At 37.0% G+C, this 24,962-nt stretch overlaps 1 protein-coding gene across 1 annotated transcript; it reads right to left on the bottom strand.

Moving 5' to 3' along the window:
• Positions 1-11,912: 11,912 nt before the first annotated feature.
• Positions 11,913-12,731, bottom strand: LOC119511575 (60S ribosomal protein L7-like). The gene has a single exon (XM_037806045.1). The coding sequence runs from the start codon at positions 12,721-12,723 to the stop codon at positions 11,995-11,997; it is 729 nt and encodes a 242-aa protein (XP_037661973.1). The 5' UTR covers positions 12,724-12,731; the 3' UTR covers positions 11,913-11,994.
• Between the last annotated feature and the right edge of the window lie 12,231 nt (positions 12,732-24,962).

Below are 24,962 nucleotides of genomic sequence, written 5' to 3'. Positions count from 1 at the left end.
ACTCTCCCCAGAGCCTCCCACTGCTTGGCAGCTAAGGCAGACCTCAGTGGAGGTGAAGAAGAGAAAAGAAAAACAGTGCTTCCATCTTTGCCCACACCTTGATCCACAAAGTCAGTGATCATTTCACAGGATCCAGGGGATATTGAGTAGTCTCTGTAGGCCAGAATGCATGGCCTATGGCTCTGGCCAAGCATGATCCTTTCTGGTTTTCCCAAGAACTAAGGAGATAAGTGACCTGCCATACCTGTAAACATCTGGGTCACTGGTTGGGAAGTTTAATGGAGGAGGATTGCATATCCCTAACACTGGCCACTGAGCCTCTTTCTCTTAAGTAAACTTTTCATTCTGCAGCTTTGGAGACAGAGTCCAGTCCAGGGTGATCAGAAAAGACTGTGACTCTCAGTGCCCTCCTTGCTTTGTGTCCAACTGGCCTTGGATGTGTGATGTGTATAAGAGGGGTTATGAGGGTCCTTGCATAGGGTTTCATCTCACTTCACTAATTTCACCTGTGAGAACTAAGAGAGAAACATAAGACATATTATGTCTTCCAATTTCAAGCATGTGCCATCTCACATTGTGGCTTTTGGATTCACTTGCATTTTTTCTCTTCTGACTATTCACACAAGAGCTCTGTTGTCCACAGGGGTTGGTGGCTGGCATCTTACCCTTCAGCAACTGTATTATTTTTTAACTTTTATTTTGAAATGATTTCAAACCTATTGAACAGTTACAGAAAGAATACAAACCCCATAGTGTGAACTTCAACATACTCCTGCAACCCAGATATACAGATACTCAGACCTACCAATTTCAATATTTTGCCATCCTGGCCATATCATTATGTCACCTTTCTATCTATCTATCTAGCTAGCTAGCTAGCTAGGTAGCTATCTTTCTATCTGCTGAACATTTGAGAGAGCCAATTATATACATAATCCTTGAATAAAATAGTATCAAGTACATTCATATGTCTTAAGTGTACTTATCAAGCTCAAAAATTTTAACATTGATATAAACCACACACTCTAATTCTAATTATTATGTCCCAATAATGTCCCTTTGAGCCTTTACTCCTCCATTCTTAGATCCTATGGAGTATCATGTATTACATTTGTCACCTCTTTAGTTTTCTTTCCTTTTGTTAAAATATGGAAACATATTTGACATAAAATGTCTCATATCATACCTTCCAAAGCATAATAGTCAGTGGGATTAATCACATTCACTATGATATTGTTCCTTTGTCACAATCCATTACTGTAACTTTATTTTATTTTTAAATGGAAATTTTACTTCTTCATATGGTTTAAGTCAGTTGTCTAGTGTATTTCCTTTTCAACCTGAAAAACTCCCATTAGCATTCCTTACAGGGACAGTCTAGAGGTGAATGAAGTCCCTTGGCTTTTATTTATTTGTGAATGTCTTATTTTTTCCCTCATTTTTGACAGTTTTTTCAGATGCAAAATTCTTACTTGGCAAAGCCATTTTATTTTATTATTAAGATTTATACATATAATATACAATCATCCAAAGTACACAATACATTGATCACGTTACCATCAAATAGTTGTTCACCCAACACCATGATCAAGCTCTTTTAACATTTTCCTTGTACCAGAAAAAGTGAATGCAAGAATAAGAAAAAAAGAGTAAAAACAAAACACCCAGATTGCCTCCCCATTCTTCCTTTAGTTATTTTTTTTGCCCCCATTTTTCTACTCATCCATCCATACACTGGACAAAGGAAAATGTGATCCACATAGCTTTCCCAGTCACATTGTCACCCCTCATAAACTACATTTTTCTACAATTGTCTTCAGGATTCAAGCTTTCTGGGTTGTAGTTTGACAGTTTCAGGTATTTTGTGCTAGATACTCCAATTCATTAGAACCTAAAAAGGATTATCTATATTGTGCATGAGTGCTCACCAGAGTGACCACTTGGCTTCTTTTGGTATCTCTCAGCCACTGAAACTTATTTCATTTCATTTTACATACCACTTTTGTTTGAGAAGATTTTCTCCATCCCATGATGCTAGGTCTAGATTCCTCCCCAGGAGTCATATTCCATGTTGCCAGGGAGATTTACACCCCTGAGTGTGTTTCATCTGCCAAGTTGACTCAGCTAGAGAGAGAGAGCCACATCTAAGCAACAAAAAGGCATTCAGGAGGAGACACTTAGGCCCAATTATAAGCAGATCTAGCCTCTCCTTTGCAATAACAGTCTTCCTAAAGGCAAGTCCCATAGCAGAATGCACAGCCCATCAAACTACCAGTCTCCAATGTCTGTGAGCACATCAGCAACCATGGAGGTGGGGAAGCACAATACCTCTGCAATGACCCCAGTTCCTCAGGGGGCTCTGCATATTTTCTTCATTTTTTTAAAATTTACTATAAACTATATCAAAAAATTTAAAAACATACAATAGAAAACATTTCAAACAAACCAAAACAAGGGAATAAGAAAAAGACAACTAACCAAAAATAACTACTTTATTTCCAACATGTTCCTAATCTACCCTGAGAAATAACCTAATATAGCAACATTTCTGTGAAATTATTCCTACCATACCCAAAAGAATTTAACAAACCATAGTCATTCCTGGGTATTCTCAGAACACTAAATTTACCCACGATGTCTTATCCATTCTTATGAGGTTATTGTTCCCCTTTCACTGAATGCTCTCTATCACTAGGTCTCCTACATTCTGTATTATAAACAATTTATTTTTATTTTTCAATGTTCACATTAGTGGCAGCATATAATATTTATATTTTTGTGCCTGGCTTATTTTGCTTAGCATTATGTCTTCAAGGTTCATCCATGTTGTCATGTTTCGAGACATCATTCCTTCTTATTGCCATTAGTATTCCATTGTGTGTATATATCACATTATATTTATCTACTCATCTGTTGAAGGACATTTGGGCTGTTTCCATTTCTTAGCAATTGTGAATAATGCTGCTATGAATGTTGGCATGCAGATATCTGTTCATATCACTGTTTTCAGATTTTCTGGGTATATATTGAGAAGTGCAATTCCTGGATCAAAGGGTAACTCTATATCTAGTTTTCTAAGGAACTGCCAGACTGTCTTCCAGAGTGGCTGAACCATTATACAGTCCAACCAACAAGAAATAAGAGTTCCAATTTCTCCATATCCTATCCAGCATTTGCAGTTTCCTGTTTATTTAATGGCAGTCATTCTAGATGGTGTGAGATGGTATCTCATTGTGTTCTTAATTTGCATCTTAATAGCTAGCGAAGCTGAACATTTTTTAATGTGTTTTTGGCCATTTATGTTTCCTCTTAAGAGAATTGTCTTTTCATGTATTTTGCCCATTTTATAATTGGGCTGTCTGTACTATTGTCTTTGAGTTGTAGGATTTCTTTACATATGCAAGATATCAGTCTTTTGTTAGATGCATGATTTCCAAATATTTTTTACCATTGAGTTGTCTGCCTCTACCATTTTGAGAAATTCCTTTTAGGTACAGAAACTTCTAAGTTTGAGGAGTTCCCATTTATACATGTTTTCTTTCATTGCTTGTGCTTTGGGTGTAAGTTCTAGGGAGTGACCACCTAATAGAGGGTCTTGAAGGTGTTTCCCTACATTATCTTCTAGGAGTTTTATGGTACTTTTTTTTATTTTGAAATAATTTCAAAGTTATATGAACAGTTGCAAGAACAAAACTAGCCCCATACACAGAATTCCATCGTACCCTGACCCCCTCCCCCGATAGCTCAATCCACCAACTTTAACATGCTGTCACATTGCTATTTCTTTCCCTCCCTCCCTCACTCCCTCTCTATCATCCATCATCTATTGTTCTGTCTTCTGAACATATGAGAATTAGCTTCACACATCCTTGAACATACACTATAATTCCTGTATACAGTTCACATGAACAAGAACATTCTTTTATGCAATTCCATTGAGTGCAGCTAAGAAGTACAAGAGATTCAACAATGATACAAAGCTTACATTCTATATTTCCTTTTCATTATGTCTCAACTGTGTCCCTTTGAGCCTCCTGTACTCCATCCTCCAATCCCATCCACATTCATTCTTAGCATTCAGTTGTCATCTAGTTAGACTGTCTTTTTTTTTTTTCAGTTGTGGAAACATATATACAGCCTTAATCTTCCCATTCCACCCCCTCCCTAGCCTTCCATTAGTGGGATTAATCACATTTAGAATGTTGTAATTCTCTTTCCCACCATCCATTACTAGAAATTTCCCTTCACCTCAAACAGCAACCCTACACTTATTTCTTGACTCTCCATTGCCCATTCTTCCATTTCTCTTAACCCAAACTCTACTTTTCATCTCTGTGGTTATATTCTCTGATAATTCCTTTGTGTTTGCTGTGGGGCTTAAAATTAACCTCTTAAATCCATATCAATCTTGTTTTTCTTTGATACCACCTTCACTTCAATAGGACACATAAACTATCTTCCTATACTCCTTCATTCCCCCACCTTTATATAGTTGTCTAGCATTACATATTTTACATTGAGTTCAAAACCACTGATTTGTAGAGTTTGTATATTTTATATCATGTAGGAAGTAAATAGTGGAGTTACAGTTTAAAAATTACTGACTTCTATTTGTATTCCATTGTGGTTGGAGAATGTGCTTTGAGTATATTCAATTTTTTTTTTTAATTTCTTGAGGCTTGTTTTATGTCCCAGCTTATGGCCCCTTCTGGAGAAAGATCTGTGATCACTAGAGAAAAATGAGTGTCCTGGTGATTTGGGATGTAAGTTACTATATATGTCTGTTAAAATTCTCTATATCTCTTCTTCTTTCTTTGTCTCTCTGTTGGTAGAGCTCCCTTTAGAATCTGAAGTAGGGCAGGTCTTTTATTGGCAAAGTCTCTCAGCATTTGTTTGTCTGTGAAAAATTTAAGCTCTCCCTCAAATTTGAAGGAGAGTTTTGCTGGATAAAGTATTCTTGGTTGGAAATTTTTCTCTTTCAGAATTTTAAATATGTCATGCCACTGCCTTCTTACCTCCATGGTGGCCACTGAGTAGTCACTACTTTATCTTATGTTGTTTCCTTTGTATGTGGTGAATTACTTTTCTCTTGCTGCTTTCAGAACTTGCTCCTTCTCTTCAGTATTTGAGAGTCTGATCAGAATATGTCTTGGAGTGGGTTTATTTGGATTCATTCTATTTGGAGTTCACTGGGCATTTGTGCTCTGTGTATTTATATTGTGTAGAAGGTTTGGGAAGTTTTCCCCAACAATTTCTTTGAATACTCTTTGTAGACCTTTATGCTTCTCTTCCCTTCTGGGACACCATTGAGTCTTAAGTTTGGATGTTTTATTTTATCTACTGTATCCCTGAGATCCATTTTTTTTTTCTCCATTCTTCCTTTTGTTCTTTCATTTTCTGTTCTGTGGGCTTCTAGGACACTGAGATGTTGTTCAGCTTCCTCTAGTCTTGTATTGTGAATATCCAGAGTCTTTTTAATTTGGCCAGCAGTTTCTTTTATTTCCATAAGATCTTCTATTTTTTTAATTTACTCTTGCAATGTCTTTATGTCACTTATACCCTGGGCCATGGTCTTCTTGATGTCCTTTAAAACCTTTGCCATGTTTTCATTCCTCGATTGTAGTGCTTTGATTAATTTTGCAAGGTACTGTGTATCTTCTGATATCACGATGTGTGTTTTGAGTTGGATTCTCCATATATTCTGGTTTTATCATATGCAGTAAGATTTTCTGTTGTTTTTGGCCTCTTGGCATTTGTTTTGCTTGATAGGGTTTTTTCAAGTTGTAAAAAAAAAAGGGATATTCATCTAATTTTTCAGAAAGTTTGGTGACATATGTTTTCCCTAACTAACCAGCAGATGGCATCTGTGAGTCACCTATAACCCTCAAGTCAGTTCTCAACCTTGTTCCCATAGTGTGTGGGGAAATGATTCTTGTGGCTTCAGTTGGAGAACTTAGTTTGAGTGTGTTGCTGGAGCCATCTGCCCTGAATGTGGGGCATGTGTATGGGTCGCCAGGGAGGAAGGGCAGTTTTAATGTTCAAATCCCCCAGGTTCCTGGAGATTCAAGGCCACTGCAAGAGTCTAAGCCTTCATTTCAGTTCAGCCCCAGACCCTCTCTCTCACTGATCCACAAACCACCGGACTTGGTGTAGCATCCCTGGTTTCTCTGAGTGTGCCCCCCTCCCAGCTGTAACTCTCCAGGAGCTACATCACCAGTGTGCACCATCCCTCAAGGGAAACCCTGGGCCACCAGGCTGTGCGGTGGTGCACTCTCAGCCTGAAGCAAAAATGGCTGAGTGGGGTGTCTCAGCCCCCTTCTCCTTGCACAGTTCCTCCTTCCCAGCTCTAGGACAACTGGCAGGGCTCTGGGCTGTGGGTATGGCCCTGGGCAGGAGTTTATCCAGCCTTCTGGGGGCCAGCTGCTAGCTGTGGGGTTTCTTTCTGCTTCCAGCTCTCCCCTCTATTCCCCCAGACCCAAGGGTATCTGCAGTGGGCTATCTTCCTGGGCAGACACTGAGAGGCCAGCCCAGCCCACTCTTGCTGTGTTTTACTGCTTGGTTCCCACAATCACAGCTGCAGCCACTCCTGGGTTTTTCCTTTCTTTTTTTTCTAAAAGAGACAGCCAGTCTCCAAACGCTGAACCCTGGCTTCCCCAGACTGCTGTACTGCTGTGGGTCTTCCAGCCAGCTTACTCACTATTTCAGAATGCCAACTCCTTGTTTCACCAAGTATACAGTCCCTCTGGAGCTAGGAGCCCTTGTCCAGCTGGCACATCACTGTAATCAGTATTCTGCACCACTTTCTGGTTTTTAGCTAGTGTTTTTCACGGAGGCATTTTTTCACCCTGTTTCAGCTAGCTGCCATCTTAGTTTCTCTTGGAACTGTCTTTTATATTGAAGTCTTTGATCCACTTTAATTTTTGAGTAGGATGTGAGGTAGGGGTCTTCTTTCATTCTTTTGGATAAGAATATCTAACTTTCCCAGCCCATTTGTTGAAAAGTCTGTTATGTCCCAGTTCAGTGGCTTTGAGGACCTTATCAAAGATCGATCAGCCATAGATCTTGGGGTCTATCTCTGAATTTGCAATTTGATTTCATTGATCAATATGTCTATCTTTGTGCCAGTACCATGCTGTTTGATGACTGTGGCATCATAATAAGTTTCAACTTCAGGGGGTGAATGTCCTCCCACTTTGTTTTTCTTTTTTAGAGTGTTTTAAACAATTTGAGTCATCTTCCCTTTCCAAATGAATTTTATAACTAGCTTTTCCAAGTCTGCAAAGTAAGTTGTTCAAATTTTGATTGGGATTGCATTGAATCTGTAGATGAGTTTGGGTAGAATTGACATCATAATGACATTTAGCCTTCCTATCAATGAAAATGGAATACGTTTTCCATCTTTTAAGTTCCCTGTATATTTCCCTTAATAGATTTATGCAGTTTTCTTTGTATAGATCTTTACATCTTTGCTTAAATTTATTCCTAGGTATTTTATTTTTTTAGTTGCAATTGAAAATGGTATCTTTTGCTTGAGTGTCCCTACACATCATTCATTTCTATTGTATAGAAACATTACTGACTCATGTGCATTAATCTTGTAACCTGCTATTTTGCTAAATTTGTTTATTAGCTCTCATGGCCACATTGTTGATTGCTCAGGATTTTCCAGATATAAGATCATTTCATCTGCAAATAATGGCAGTTTAACTTGTTCCTTTCCAATTTGGATGACTTTTATTTCTTTTTCTTGCCAGATTGCCCTGACTAGCACTTCTAGCACAACATTGAATAACAATGGTGACAGCAGGCATTCTTGTCTTATTCCTGATCTTAGAGGGAATAATTTCAATCTCTTCCCATTGAGTAATATGATGGTTGTGGGTTTTTCATATATGCTCTTTATCATATTGAGGAAGTTTCTTTCAATTCCTACCATTTGAATTGTTTTATTTTATCAAAAAATTAATTTGGAATATGTTGCATGATTTTTCAGCATCTATTGACATGATCATTTGGTTTTTCTCTTTTGATTTGTTAATGTGTTACTATACATTAATTGATTTTCTTATGATGAACCATCCTTGCATGCCTGGAATGAACCCCACTTGGTCATGTATTTTTTTAAATGTGTCTTTGGATTTGATTTGCAACTATTTTGTTGAGAATTTTTGAATCTATATTCATTAGGGAGGTTGGCCTATAATTTTCCTTTTTCGTGGCATCTTTGCCTGGTTTTGGTATTTGATTGATGTTAGCTTCATAAAGTCTGTTAGGTAGTGTTCCATTTTCTTCAATGCTTTGAAGGAGTTTAAGTGTCAGTTCTTTTTGGAAAGTTTGGTAGAATTCCCCTGTGAAGCCATCTGGCTCTGGACATTTATTTGTGGGCAGCATTTTGATGACTGATTACATCTCTTTTCTTGTAATTGTGGGTTGGGATCATCTATTTCTTCTCTGGTCAGTCTAGGCTGTTTATATGTTTTCAGGAAGTTGTTGATTTCCTCTACATTATCCAGTTTGTTGGCATACAGTTTTTCATTGTATCCTTATATAAATTTTTAAATTTCTTTGGGATCTGCAACAATGCCACCTTTCTCATTCATTGTTTTGTTTATATGGGTCTTCTTTCTTTTTGATTTTATCACTCTAGCTAGGGGCTTGTCAATCTTGATCTTCTCAAACAACTAACCTTTGTTGTTATTTTTCTCTATTGCTTTTTGTTCTCTAGGCCATTTATTTCTGCTTTAATCCTTGTTATTTCTTTTCTTCCACTTGGTTTAGGATTAGTTTGCTGTTCATTTTCTAGCTTCTTCAGTTTCTCCATTAGTTTTGTGATTTTATCCCTTTCTTCCCTTTTGATGTATGCAATAAGCACTATAAATTTCCCCATCAGCACTGCTTTTGCTGCATCCCATATGATTTGATATGTTGTGTTCTCATTTTCATTGATCGCTACATATTTAGCAATTTCTCTTGCTATTTCTTCTTTAACCCACTGATTGTTTAGGAGTGTGTTTTTTAACCTCCAAGTATTTGTGAATTTTCTAAGTCTCTGTTAGTTATTGACTTCTAGTTGTATTGAATTGTGGTCAGAGAATGTGCTTTGAATAATTTCATTTTTTTTCAAATTTACTGAGGCTTGTTTTATGCCCCAGTATATGATCTATTCTGGAGAAAGTTCCCTGAGCACTAGAGAAGAATGTGTATACTGGTGATTTGGGATGTGAACATATAAAGTTTTATATATGTATGTTAAATCAAATTTAGTTATCAGATTGTTTAGTTTTTCAATTACTAAATGGTCTTCTGTCTAATTGATCTATCTATAGGAGAAAGTGATATGTTGAAGTCTCCCACAATTATTGTGGAAGCATCAATTGCTTCCTTTGGTTTTGCCAGTGTTTGTCTCATGTATTTTGTATCACCTTGATTGGGTGCATAAACATTTATGATTGTTATTTTTTCTTATTTAATTGCCCTTTTTATTAGTATGTAGTGGCCTTCTTTGTCTCTCATTACATCCTTGCATTTAAAGTCTTTTTTTAATCTGAGATTAATATTACTACTCCTTATGTCTGTAGTTTGCATGAAATATTTTTCTTCCTTTCACTTTCAATTTCTTTGTGTCCCTGTGTATAAGATGAGTCTCTTGTATGCAACATATTTTTGATTCCTATTTTTGGATCCATTCTGCCAATCTATGTCTTTTAATTAGGAAGTTTAATCCATTTACATTCAATGTTATCACTGTGGAGGCTTTTCTTGGATCAGCCATCATATCCTTTGGTTTATGTTTGTCAGATACATTTTTCCCTCTCTCTCTTAATGTCTTTTATTGTACCTATACTAAATCTCTTTATTATTGAAAGTTTTTCCATCTCTCTCTCTCCTTTCTTTGTTTCTCTGTCAGCAGGGCTCTCCTTAGTATCTCAAGAAGGGCAGGACTCTTGTTAGAAAATTCTCTCAGCATTTGTAATCTGTGAAAAATTTAAGCTTTCCCTCAAATTTGATGGAGAGCTTTGCTGGATAAAGAATTCCTGGTTGGCAATTTTTCTCACTCAGAATTTTAAATATGTCATGCCACTGCCTTCTCTCCTCCATGGTGGCCACTAAGTAGTCACTATTTTGTCTTATACTGCTTCCTTTGTAAGTGGTGAATTGCTTTCTCTTTCTGTTTTCAGAACTTTCTCCTTTTCTTCAGTATTTGACAATCTGATCAGAATATGTATTGGAGTGATTTAATTTGTATTTATTCTATTTGGAGTTCACTGGGCATTTATGATTTGTGTATTTATGTTTTTTAAAAAGTTTGGGAAATTTTCCCCAATAGTTTCTTTGAATACTCTTCCTAGACCTTTACCCTTCTCTTCACTTTCTGGAAAACCAATTAGTCTCATATTTGGACATTTTATATTATCTATAATATCCCTGAGGTCCATTTTGATTTTTTAATTTTTTCTTCATTCTTTCTTTTGTTCTTTCATTTTCCATTCTGTCATCATTGAGTTCACTGATTCACTGTTCAGCTCCCTCTAGTCTTGTATTATGAGTGTTCAGATCTTTTAATTTGGTCAACAATTTCTTTTATTTCCATAAAATAATCTATTTTTAATTTACTCTTTCAATGTCTTCTTTATGCTCTTCTAAGGTCTTCTTCATGTCTTTTATATCCTGTGCCATGCTCTCACTGTTTTTCTTTAGTTCTTTGATTAATTGCTCCAAGTACTGTGTCTTCTCTGATCTTTTGATTTGGGTGTTTGTGTTTAGATTATCCATATCATTTGGTTTTTCATATGCTTTAAAATTTTGTTGTTTTCAGTCTCTTGGTATTTGCTTAATTTGATAGGATTCTTTTAGGATATGTAGACTTATTCAAACACTTATCACTCATTTGTCAGATCTACAGCTTTGTGGCATACACTTTCTGTAACTAACCAGCAGATGGCATCCATGAGCCACCTCCTCACCTCAAGCCAGTTCTCCCCCACTTTGTCTTTGTGGTGAGTGGGGGTCTGAATCTTGTGAGGGTCCAATTGGTTCACCAAGTTTGTGTGTGTAGTTGGAGCTGTCCTCCCTGAATGTCATGTGTCACTGGTACAGCTGATGGTGTTCTGTAGGGTCCTTAGGTTCTTTCAACTTTTTTCATTTCTTTGTCTTTCTACTCATTGGACTGTTTGATTTCACTTGTCTTATCTTAAGGTTCACTGATTGCTTCTTCTGCCAGTTCAAATCTTCTGTTGAGTCCCTCCAGGGATTTTTTTTTTTTCATTTTAATGTAATTTTAGTGAGATATTCATGCACCATAGAATCTATCCAAAATATACAATCAATGGCTCAGAGCATCATCACATAATGCTGCATTTATCAGAATTGATTTTAGAACATTTTCATTACACCAAGAATCAAAAAAGTGAAAAAGATGAAAAAGAGAACACCCAAAACATCCTGTACCCCTTATTCTCCCCTATCATTGATCCCTTGCATTGGTGAAGTACATTTGAGATGATCATGTGGTTCTTTTGATTTGATTTATTGATATGGTGTTTTACATTAATTGATTTTCTTGTGTTGAACGATCCTTGCATACCTGGAATAAACACCACATGGTCATGGTATAATTCTCTTAATGTGCTTCTGGATTCAATATGCAAGTATTTTCTTGAGAATTTTTTCATCTATGTTCACTAAAGTGATTGGTCTATAATTTTCCTTTTTTGAACTATGTTTGTCTGATTTTGGTATTAGGGTGATGTTGGCTTCAGAGTATGAGTTGAGTAGCTTTCCCTCCTCTTCAATTTTTTGAAGAGTTTTAGGATTGGTATTTGTTCTTTTTTGAATACTTGGTAGAATTCACATGTGAAGCCATCTCATCCTGGGCTTTTCTTTTGGGGGAGATTTTTTTTTTTTTTTTTTAATTTGAAAGCAATCACTGTTTATTAACTGACCAGATTATAAAAGTAATCATAGTAGACACCTTAGTTCATCCTTCTAATAAGCCTATTGATCTGGTCTTCCCTGTTGCCAGCATCTCCCCCTTCTACAAAATGGGTGGTCTTTTTCTTCATCCCCCCCTCTGGGAGACGATAATTTGAAGGGCCACAGGAAGTTGTTTGCTTCTTTGAAGCGTTTCCCAACAGTATAGATCTCATGAATCAGGTCTTCCATGCAGATGATGCCATATTTACCAAGCGATCGTGCAATCAAAGAGTTATCTGTCAAGGCAATCCGCTTCTTATTGATTTTGCCGTAACCACGCTTATAGATTAGTTCGTTTACTGACTTCAGGTTCGGGTACCCCCATGCAATATATGGTTCCACAATCCTCAGCATGTTAATTGAGGCCTTGTTGAGCTTAACAAAGGTGCCATTGAAGATTTGGCGAAGGCGAAGAAGTTGCAACACTTTTCGGACCTTTGGGCTCACACCATTGATACCTCTGATCCTGATGACAAATGCCAATTTGGGTTCCGCAGGTACATAGAAGTTGCCAGCTTTTCTTGCCATTCTAGCCATTCGAATCTCAGTTCTGTACATTTGCCTATATTCCTTATGATAGTGCTTGGCTTTTTCATAGATAAGCTTCCTCCTTGCCTTTCGGAGCATCTTTTGGGCAAACTTCTTTCTCAAGCGCTTGATCTTCAGTTCGGCAAAATTCCTTCGCTTTTTCTTGAGGGTTTCCGGCACAGCCGGCACCTTCTTCTTCTTCTTCTCTTCGACACCCTCCATGGTTCCAGCCGGAAAAGAGGCTGGTGGAGATTTTTGATGACTGACTCAATCTCTTTGCTTGTGAATTGTTTGTTGAGGCCATCTATTTCTTCTTGTGTCAGTGTTGGTGGTTTATGCTTTCCTAGGAAGTTGTCCATTTCATGTACATTGTCCAGTTTATTAGCATATTGTTGCTCATAGTATTTTCTCTTTATCTCCTTTATTTCAGCAAGGTAAATAGTTAGGTTTCCTGTCCCATTTCTCATTGCATTTATTTGCATCCACTCTCTCTTTCTTTATGTTAGCCTAGTTAGGCATCTATCAATTTTGTTGATTTTCTCAGAGAACCAGCTTCTGGTTTTCTTGATTCTCTCTATTGTTTTCCTGTTCATTTATTTCTGTTCTAATCTTTGTTATTTCTTTCCTTCTGTTTACTTAGGGGTTTATTTGCTGGTTTTATCTAGTTTCTCCACTTGGACAGATAATTCCTCAAATTTTGCTCTCTTGTCCTTTAATATAGGCATTTAGGGCAATAAAATTCCCTTTCAGCACCACATTTGCTACATCCCATAAGTTCTAATATGTTGCTTTCATTGTCATTTGCCTTGAGGTATTTACTAATTTCTCTAATTATTTTTTCCTTTACCCATGAGTTTTCTAAGAGTGTGTTGCTTAGTCTCCATATATTTGTGAATTTTACACTCTTCTGCCTGTTATTTATTTCCAACTTCATTCTGTTATGATCTGAGAGGTGTTTTTTACAATACCAATAGTTTTAAATTTGTTGAGACTTGCTTTGTGACCCAGAATGTGGTCTATCCTAGAAAATGTTCGATGAGGACTTGTGAAAAATGTGTATCCTGCTGTTGTGTGATGTAGTGTTCTGTAAATGTCTGTCAATTCTGGTTCATTTATCATGCAATTCAACATCTCTGTTCCTTTGTTGATCTTCTGTCTAGATGTTTTATCCATTGATAAGAGTGGTGTATTAAAGTCTCCAACTATTATTGTGGAGTTATCTACTTCTCCTTTCAGTGTTCTCAGAGATTGCCCCATGAATTTTGGGGCACTCTCACTTGGTGCATAAATATGATTTTTATATTTTCTTGATAATTGACACTTTTATTAGTATATAATGTCCCTTGACTCTTTTAATGGTTTTACCTTTGAAGTCTATTTTGTCTGATATTACTATAGCTACTCCCACTTTTTTCTGGTTGCTGTTTGCATGAAAATCTTTTTCCAACTTTTCACTTTCAGCCTATTATTGTTCTTGTGTCTAAAGTGAGTTTCTTGTAAACAGCACATAGATGAGTCCTATTTTTTTCATCCATTATGCCAGTCTGTGTCTTTCAATTGGGGAGTTTAATCCATTATCATTTAATGTTATTACTGTAAGAGCAGTACTTTCTTCTATCATTTTGTGTTCTGGATTTTGTATGTCATGTCCTTTTTTCTCTCTCTCTTTTTTTTACTCTTCCTGATAATCTTCATTTCTACTCTCTTCTCCAAACCTCTTTCTCCTGTATTTTCCTATTAGCCTGTAGCACTCCCTATAGTATTTCTTGTAGTGCTGACCTCTAAGTCACAAACTCACTATCTGCTTGTCTGAAAATATTTTAATCTTCCCCTCTTTTGTGAAGGACAGTTTTGTCAGATATAGAATTCTTGATTGGGATTTCTTCTCTTTCATTATCTTAAATATATCATACCACTCTCTTCTCACCTCCATGGTTTCTGGGAAGAAATCTATGCATAGTCTTATGGAGCTTCCCTTGACTGTGATGGATTGCTTTTATCTTCCTACTTTCAGAATCCTCCCTTTGTCTTTGACATTTGACAATCTTAACAGTAAGTGTCTTGGAGTAGGTCTATTGGGGTCTATTCTGTTCAGAGTAAGCCGTACTTCTTGAATCTTTAATTTTTCTTTCTCTCATAAGAGTTGGGAAATTTTCAGTGATTATTTCTTCTATTACTCTTTCTGCCCCTTTCCCCCTCTCTTCTCTCTCTGGGATACCCATAACATGTATATTTGTGCATTTCACATTGACACTCATCTCCATAAGACCCTGCTCATAGTTTTCTATTCTTTTCACCATCTATTCTTTTGTGTGTTTGTGAATTCAGATGTCTGGTCTTCCAATTCACAGATCCTTTCTTCTGCTTGCTCAAATCTACTGTTGTATCCCTCCATTGTCTTTTTAATCTTCTCCATTATCCCCCTCATTCCCATAAGTTCTGTCATTTGTTTCTTCAAGTTTATGAGTTCTTCCTTATTGTCAACCAGTGTCCTCCTTATATCCTTCATCTCTTTTTCTATGTCTTCCCTCATTTCATTGACTTGATTTTGGAATTGATTTAGCTTTGATTGAACAGCTCCAATTAGTTCTTCCTTCAGTTCATTGAATTGATTTAGCAGTAATTGCTTCAATTCTTGTATCTCAGTTAAACTATTAGTTTGTTCCTTTGGCTGGTCCATATTTTTGTGATTCCTAGCATTGCTTGTTATTTTAAGCTGTCTAGGCATCTGACTTTCTGATTAGTTTATTCTGGAGCTTGTTTTCAGTCTTTCACAGAGAGTTTTCTTGTTGGCTGGCTTTGTGCTCTAACCCTTGATGTTCAGTTCAGCTTATTCTAGATCTTTAACTTAGAATCTGTTTAGTTGGTCAGAGTTTTTCACCTCTTGTTTTTCTCTTCCTTGCCCTGCCTCTATGTAGTCTTTTTATGTGATGTCTCCTCATATATGGTAAACCCCAGTCAGGTTTTCCCAGTCCAGAGAGGCCCAGGTCTCAGGAGGAGAGTATGGAGCTTCCCTGAGAATGAGACCCTCCTGTGAGGCCTTTAGACTCTGCTTCTTTATGCTGTCCAGCAGGTGGAAATTGCCAGCCCACAGTTCCCCAACCAGTGTAAGAATGCATGGAGCATTATTTCTCCTTGTGTCCCTGACCCTGTCATCATGTGGCTGACTGAATCTGGTTTCTGAATTCCAGTCCCTGGGTCTGAGTTCCCAAAAGGAGGTCTGCCCCTAGAGCTGGGAAACCCTCCCCTTTTCTTGGAAAGTTATGGTGTGTAGTGAATTTTCTCTACCACTAGACCTATTGCTTTATCTCTCAGAGCTATCTTAACTCTGCTCTTGCCTGGGCCAAAACTGCAATTTTTTGAGGCTTTCTGTAATGGGCTTCTTAGAATAATTATTTTTTTTAAAAAAAGGGGAAAAGATTAGATAAAAAGAAAGCAAAAGAAAAAAGAAAAGGAAGGGCACAATATGGACTATTTATTGTCCTTGCATTTCTTATGGGCTATTGAAATGGTAAAAGACAAGGAGTTGAGGGTGATTAAGGAATAATCAAGAAAGAAATGAAATCAGCTTTTCAGACAAGGATCTCCCCTCCCATTGATTCACATATGGGCCTGATTCTGTTGGAACCCTGCCCTTTTCTGAATTATGTTTGTTGGTACTCCAAAAAAATCTTTTTTTTTTTTTTTTTTTTTTTTTTTTTTGATGTTTTGCTAGTCCTATCTCCTCTCCATTGGGCTGGTTGCTCCTAAATACTCCTGTGTCTGGTCTCAGTCTCTCTATTTGGAGTTTTGTTTTTTTTTTCAGGAGTCTGAGCTTTTCAATCAGAGCTGCAACTACAGTTCTCCCTTCTGGTTCCCAGCACTGATAGCTTCTCCTTTCTTGGGACTGTGCCTGACAGGGATGGTTGTGGGGCCCTCATCACAAGAACTCACAGATTTTGCTCATCTCAGCTGCTCTGCATGTCTTTGGTATCATATGAAGCATGCCCAAGCCCAAATTCCTCTGCAGTGTCCAGTCCACAAAGTTCCTGGCTTTCTACCAACAAAGTACCCCAGAGGAGTAACTAAAACACACACCCCACCACTCTGCCATCTTGCCCCACCTCCTGTCCTTGTGGTTTTGATTTACTTTCCCCTTATAGTGAAGATGTAGGATTTCTTTGTATATTCTAGATAGCAAACCCTTATCAAATATGTGGTTTCCAAATATTTTTTCACTGAGTCAGCTGCCTTTAATCTATTTGACAAAGTCCTTTGAAGCACAGAACTATTCAATTTGAGGAGGTCTCATTTATCTATTTTTTCTTTCATGGATTGTGCTGGGTGTAAGTTCTAGGAAAATACTAATGATCACTAGATCTTGAAGATGTTCCCCTCTGTTTTCTTCTAGGGGCTTTATGGTACTATCTCTTATAATTAGATCTTTGATCCATTTTGAGTTAATTTCTGAGTAAGGAGAGAGATAATGTTCCTCTTTCATTCCATGGATATAGATATCCAGTTCTTCAAGCACCATTTATTAAAGAAACTCTTCTTGCCAACTTGAGTAGACTTGGGAGCCTTGTCAAAATTCAGTTGAAAAGAGACCTAAAGACTAGAGTCTCAATTTGATTCCATTAAACAGTATGTCTGTCTTTCTGCCATTACTATGCTGTTTGTATCACTGTGGCTTTATAATATACTTTAAAAACAGGAAGCATTGGTACTCCTACTTCATTCTTCCTTTTCAACATGTTTTTGCCTGGTTGAGACCCCTCATCATTCCAAATAAATTTCATAATTAGTTTCTCCATTTCAGCAAAGTAGCATGTTGGAATTTTGATTGGTATTGCATTGAATCAGGTAATCAATTTGACAGAATTTACATCTTAATGACATTTCACCTTTCAATCCATGAACACAGAATATCCTACAATTTGTTTAGATCTTCTTTGATATTTTTAGCAATGTTGTATAGTTTCCTTTGTACATCCTTGGTTAAGTTTCTTCCAAGACATTGTATTCTTTTAACTGCTATTCTGGCAAAGTAATTTTTTTCCTGATTAACTCCTCAGATAGCTCATTTCTACTGTAGAGAAACACTACTGATTTTCCTGTGTTCATCTTGTAATCCCCCTGTTTGATGAATTCACTTCTCAGATCTGGTAACTATGTCATAGTTTCTTCAGTGCTTTCTAAATATGGGATCACATTGTCTAAAAATAGTGAAAAATTTAATTCTTCCTTCCCAATATGGATTGTGTTTATTTCTTTTTCTTGACTAACTGTTCTAGCTGGAACTTCTAGAAGAAAAGTTTTGATATCAGGGGTGACAGTGGGCATCCTTGTCTTGTTCCTGATCTTAGAGGGAAGACTTTCAGTCTCTCATTATTGAGTACATTATTGGCTGTGAGTTTTTCATATATGCCCTTTATCATGTTGCAGAAATTTCTTCTGATTCTTAACTTTTGAAATATTTTTATCAAGAAAGAATGTTTAAAATGGAGAGTGATGATGATTACACAATTAAGTGAGGATAATTTGAGATATGTTTAGATTATGGTGGACTTAACATATGTTATACAAAAGAAAGAATGCTGGATTTTCTGCATCAATCAAAATGTTCATATGATTTTTCACTTTGATTTGTTAATGGGTGGAATGCATTAGTTGATTTTCATATGTTGAACCACCCTGTATACCTGGGATAAAACACATTTGGTTCCTATAACTCAATGACAATAATACAAACAGCCCAATTATAAAATGGGCAAAATATATGAAAATGTTTCTCTAAAGAGGAAATGCAAATGGCCAAAAAACACATGAAAAATGTTCATAGTCACTGGCTACTAGGGAGATGCAAATTAAGACCACAATGAGCTAACATCTCACACCAATTAGAATGGCAGCCATTAAACAAACAGGAAACTACAAATGCTAAAGAAGATGTGGAGTAGGAACCCTTATTCACTGGTGGTGGGACTGTATAATGCTTCAGCCACTCTGGAAGACTGTGTGGTGTTCCTTAGAAAACTAGATATTGAGTTAGTCTTCAATCCAGCAATTTCACTTCTTTGTATATACCTGGAAGATCTGAAAGCAGTGACATGAACTGATATTTGCACAGCAATGTTAATAGCAGCTTTATTCACATTGTCAAAAGATGAAAACAGCCCAAATGTCCTTCAACAGATGAGTGGATAAACAAAATGTAGTATATGCCCATGATGGAATACTATGCAGCAGTAAGAAGGAATGAGATCATGAAATATATGACAATGTGAATGAACTTTGAAGACATAATGCTGAGAGAAATAAGCCAGGCATAAAAAGAGAGATAGGGTATGTTACCACTAATGTTAAATCTGTAAAAATGTAAAATAATTGTTGTATATTGTAGAAGGTAGGGGAACTTGCAATAGACAACAAATAGTGAAGGAAAAGTGACTATCTAATAAGAACAGGCAGGTTATAGAGGGCAATCTTAATGTTCTGGGAATGCTCAGGAATGACTATTTGTTAATTTTGAGGGTTATGGTAGGAACATGTTGGTACCAATGCAGTTATTTTTTTTTAATCTTCATTTTATTGAGATATATTCACAAACCACGCAGTCATACAAAACAAATCGTACTTTCGATTGTTTACAGTACCATTACATAGTTGTACATTCATCACCTAAATCAATCCCTGACACCTTCATTAGCACACACACAGAAATAACAAGAATAATAATTAGAGTGAAAAAGAGCAATTGAAGTAAAAAAGAACATTGGGTACCTTTGTCTGTTTGTTTCCTTCCCCTATTTTTCTACTCATCCATCCATAAACTAGACAAAGTGGAGTGTGGTCCTTATGGCTTTCCCAATCCCATTGCCACCCCTCATAAGCTACATTTTTATACAAATGTCTTTGAGATTCATGGGTTCTGGGTTGTAGTTTGATAGTCCAGCTACCCCAATTCTTTAGAACCTAAAAAGGATTGTCTAAAGTGTGCATAAGAGTGCACACCAGAGTGACCTCTTGGCTCCTTTTGGAATCTATCTGCCACTGAAGCTTATTTCATTTCCTTTCACATCCCCCTTTTGGTCAAGAAGATGTTCTCCGTCCCACGATGCCAGGTCTACATTCCTCCCTGGGAGTCATATTCCACGTTGCCAGGGAGATTCACTCCCCTGGGTGTCTGATCCCACGTAGGGGGGAGGGCAGTGATTTCACCTTTCAAGTTGGCTTAGCCAGAGAGAGAGGGCCACATCTGAGCAACAAAGAAGCATTCGGGAGGAGGCTCTTAGTCACAACCATAGGGAGGCCTAGCCTCTCCTTTGCAGCAAACATCTTCCCAAGGGTAAAACTTATGGAAGAGGGCTCAACCCATCAAACCACCAGTCCCCTATGTCTGTGCTCATGTTAGCAACCATGGAGGTGGGGTAGGCGAATACCCCTGCATTCTCCACAGGCTCCTCAAGGGGGCACTACATCTTTTTTTTTCCTTGTTTTTCTTTTTTTTTTAAACTTTCCCTTCTTTTTTAAATCAACTGTAGGAAAAAAAAGTTAAAAAGAAAACAAACATACAATAAAAGAACATTTGAAAGAGACCATAACAAGGGAGTAAGAAAAAGACAACTAACCTAAGGTAACTGCTTAACTTCCAACATGTTCCTACTTTACCCCAAGAAAGTTACCTAATATAGTAACATTTCTGTGAACTTGTTCCTCCTATATCCATCAGAAATTAACAGACCATAGTCATTCCTGGGCATCCCCAGAACGTTAAATAGCTTATCTGTTCTTCTTGGATTATTGTTCCCTCTTCCTTAATTGCTCTCTACTGCTAGTTCCCCTACATTCTACATTATAAACCATTTGTTTTACATTTTTCAAAGTTCACATTAGTGGTAGCATATAATATTTCTCTTTTTGTGCCTGGCTTATTTCGCTCAGCATTATGTCTTCAAGGTTCATCCATGTTGTCATATGTTTCACCAGATCGTTCCTTCTTACTGCCGCGTAGTATTCCATAGTGTGTATATACCACATTTTATTTATCCACTCATCTGTTGAAGGACATTTGGGTTGTTTCCATCTCTTGGCAATTGTGAATAATGCTGCTATGAACATAGGCGTGCAGATATCTGTTCATGTCAATGCTTTCCGATCTTCCGGGTATATACCAAGAAGTGCAATCGCTGGATAGAATGGTAACTCTATATCTAGTTTTCTAAGGAACTGCCAGACTGACTTCCAGACTGGCTGAACCATTATACAGTCCCACCAACAATGAATAACAGTTCGAATTTCTCCACATCCCCTCCAGCATTTGTAGTTTCCTGTTTGTTTAATGGCAGCCATTCTAACCGGTGTTAGATGGTATCTCATTGTGGTCTTAATTTGCATCGCTGTAATAGCTAGTGAAGCTGAAGATTTTTTCATGTGTTTCTTGGCCATTTGTATTTCCTCTTCAGAGAACTGTCTTTTCATATCTTTTGCCCATTTTATACTTGGGCTGTCTGTACTATTGTCATTGAGTTGTAGGATTTCTTTGTATATGCAAGATATCAGTCTTTTGTCAGATACATGGTTTCCAAAAAATTTTCCCATTGAGTTGGCTGCCTCTTTACCTTTTTGAGAAATTCCTTTGAGGTGCAGAAACTTCTAAGCTTGAGGAATTCCCATTTATCTATTTTCTCTTTTGCTGCTTGTGCTTTGGGTGTAAAGTCTAGGAAGTGGCTGCCTAATACAAGGTCTTGAAGATGTTTTCCTACATTATCTTCTAGGAGTTTTATGGTACTTTCTTTTATATTGAGATCTTTGGTCCATTTTGAGTTAATTTTTGTGTAGGGGGTGAGGTAGGGGTCCTCTTTCATTCTTTTGGATATGGATATCCAACTCTCCCAGCCCCATTTGTTGAAAAGACCATTATGACTCAGTTCAGTGACTTTGGGGGCCTTATCAAAGATCAGTCGGCCATAGGTCTGAGGGTCTATCTCTGAATTCTCAATTCGATTCCATTGATCTATATGTCTATCTTTGTGCCAGTACCATGCTGTTTTGGCAACTGTGGCTTTATAATAAGCTTCAAAGTCAGGGAGTGTAAGTCCTCCCACTTCGTTTTTCTTTTTTAGAGTGTCTTTAGCAATTCAAGGCATCTTCCCTTTCCAAATAAATTTGATAACTAGCTTTTCCAAGTCTGCAAAGCAGGTTGTTGGAATTTTGATTGGGATTGCATTGAATCTGTAGATGAGTTTGGGTAGAATTGACATCTTAATGACATTTAGCCTTCCTATCCATGAACATGGAATATTTTTCCATCTTTTAAGGTCCCCTTCTATTTCTTATAGTAGAGTTATGTAGTTTTCTTTGTATAGGTCTTTTACATCTTTGGTTAAGTTTATTCCTAGGTACTTGATTTTTTTAGTTGCTATTGAAAATGGTATCTTTTTCTTGAGTGTCTCTTCAGTTTGTTCATTTCTAGCATATAGAAACATTACTGACTTATGTGCGTTAACCTTGTATCCCGCTACTTTGCTAAATTTGTTTATTAGCTCTAGTAGCTGTATCGTCGATTTCTCAGGGTTTTCTAGATATAAGATCATATCATCTGCAAACAATGACAGTTTTACTTCTTCTTTTCCAATTTGGATGCCTTTTATTTCTTTGTCTTGCCGGATTGCCCTGGCTAGCACTTCCAGCACAATGTTGAATAACAGTGGTGACAGCGGGCATCCTTGTCTTGTTCCTGATCTTAGAGGGAAGGCTTTCAGTCTCTCACCATTGAGTACTATGCTGGCTGTGGGTTTTTCATATATGCTCTTTATCATGTTGAGGAAGTTTCCTTCAATTCCTACCTTTAGAAGTGTTTTATCAAAAACGAATGTTGGATTTTGTAAAATGCTTTTTCAGCATCTATTGAGATGATCAATTGATTTTTCCCTTTTGACTTGCTAATGTGTTTTAATACATTGATTGATTTTCTTATGTTGAACCATCCTTGCATGCCTGGAATGAACCCCACTTGGTCATGGTGTATGATTTTTTTAACGTGTCTTTGGATTCGATTTGAGAGTATTTTGTTGAGGATTTTTGCATCTATATTCATTAGGGAGATTGGCCGGTAGTTTTCCTTTTTTGTAGCATCTTTGCCTGGTTTTGGTATTAGATTGATGTTAGGTTCATAAAATGAGTTAGGTAGTGTTCCATTTTCTTCAATGTTTTGAAAGAGTTTGAGTAAGATTGGTGTCAGTTCTTTCTGGAAAGTTTGGTAGAATTCCCCTGTGAAGCCATCTGACCATGGGCATTTATTTGTGGGAAGATTTTTGATGACTGATTGGATCTCTTTGCTTGTGATGGGATGGTTGAGGTCTTCTATTTCTTCTCTGGTCAGTCTAGGTTGTTCATATGTTTCCAGGAAATTGTCCATTTCTTCTACATTATCCAGTTTGTTGCCATACAGTTGTTCATAATATCTTCTTATAATTTTTTTAATTTCTTTAGGATCTGCAGTTATGTCACCTTTTTCATTCATTATTTTGTTTATATGGGTCTTCTCTCTTTTTGAATTTCTCAGTCTGGCTAGGGGCTTGTCAATCTTGTTGATCTTCTCAAAGAACCAACTTTTGGTGATATTTATCCTCTCTATTGTTTTTTTGTTCTCTATGTCATTTATTTCTGCTTTAATCCTTGTTATTTCTTTTCTTCCACTTGGTTTAGGATTGGTTTGCTGTTCATTTTCTAGCTTCTTCAGTTGATCCATTAGTTCTTTGATTTTGGCTCTTTCTTTCTTTTTAATCTATACATTTAGTGCTATAAATTTTCCCCTTAGCACTGCTTTTGCTGCATCCCATAGGTTTTGGTATGTTGTGTTCTCATTTTCATTCGTCTCTATATATTCAGCAATTTCTCTTGCTATTTCTTCTTTAACCCACTGATTGTTTAGGAGTGTGTTGCTTAACCTCCAGGTATTTGTGAATTTTCTAAGTCTCTGATGGTTACCGACTTGTAATTGTATTCCATTGTGGTCAGAGAATGTGCTTTGAATAATTTCAATCTTTTTAAATTTATTGAGGCTTGTTTTATGTCCCAGCATATGATCTATTCTGGAGAAAGTTCCGTGAGCACTAGAAAAGTATGTGTATTCTGGTGATTTGGGATGTAATGTCCTGTATATGTCTGTTAAATCTAATTCATTTATCAGATTGTTTAGGTTTTCAATTTCCTTATTGGTCTTCTGTCTGGTTGATATATCTATAGGAGAGAGTGATGTGTTGAAGTCTCCCACAATTATTGTGGAAACATCAATTGCTTCCTTTAGTTTTGCCAGGGTTTCTCTCATGTATTTTGTGGCACCTTGATTGGGTGCATAGACATTTACGATTGTTATTTCTTCTTGCTGAATTGCCCCTTTTATTAGTATGTAGTGGCCTTCTTTGTCTCTCAAAACATCCCTGCCTTTGAAGTCTATTTTATCTGAGATTAATATTGCTACTCCTGCTTTCTTTTGGCTGTGGCTTTCATGAAATATTTTTTCCATCCTTTCACTTTCAGTTTCTTTGTGTCCCTATGTCTAAGATGAGTCTCTTGTATGCAACATATTGATGGTTCATTTTTTTTTGATCCATTCTGCGAATCTATATCTTTTAATTGGGGAGTTTAATCCATTTACATTCAACGTTATAACCGTGAAGGCATTTCATAAATCAGCCATCTTATCCTTTGGTTTATGTTTGTCATATTTTTCCCTCTCTCTATTAATATCCTTTATTGTACCCATACCGAATCTCTTTAGTACTGAACCTTTCTCCAAGTCTTTCTGTCCTGTCTTTGTTTCTCTGTCTGTAGGGCTCCCTTTAGTATCTCCAGTAGGGCAAGTCTCTTGTTAGCAAATTCTCTCAGCATTTGTTTGTCTGTGAAAAATTTAAGCTCTCCCTCAGATTTGAAGGAGAGCTTTGCTGGATAAAGTATTCTTGGCTGGAAATTTTTCTCACTCAGAACTTTAAATATATCTTGCCACTGCCTTCTTGCCTCCATGGTGGCTGCTGAGTAGTCACTACTTAGTCTTATGCTGTTTCCTTTGTATGTGGTGAATTGCTTTTCTCTTGCTGCTTTCAGAACTTGCTCCTTCTCTTCTGTGTTTGACAGTGTGATCAGTATATGTCTTGGAGTGGGTTTATTTGGATTTATTCTATTTGGAGTTCACTGAGCATTTATGATTTGTGTATTTATGTTATTTAGAAGATTTGGGAAGTTTTCCCCAACAATTTCTTTGAATACTCTTCCTAGACCTTTACCCTTTTCTTCCCCTTCTGGGACACCAATGAGTCTTATATTCGGACGTTTCATATTATCTATCATATCCCTGAGGTCCATTTCGATTTTTTCAGGTTTTTTCCGCATTCTTTCTTTTATGCTTTCATTTTCCATTCTGTCATCTTCCAGGTCACTGATTCGTTGTTCAACTTCCTCTAGTCTTGTACTATGAGTGT

The sequence above is a fragment of the Choloepus didactylus genome, chromosome 16 (genome assembly GCF_015220235.1).
Source record: "Choloepus didactylus isolate mChoDid1 chromosome 16, mChoDid1.pri, whole genome shotgun sequence".
In the NCBI taxonomy this organism is placed as follows: domain Eukaryota; kingdom Metazoa; phylum Chordata; class Mammalia; order Pilosa; family Megalonychidae; genus Choloepus; species Choloepus didactylus.
This window is presented reverse-complemented; position numbering and strand designations above follow the sequence as displayed.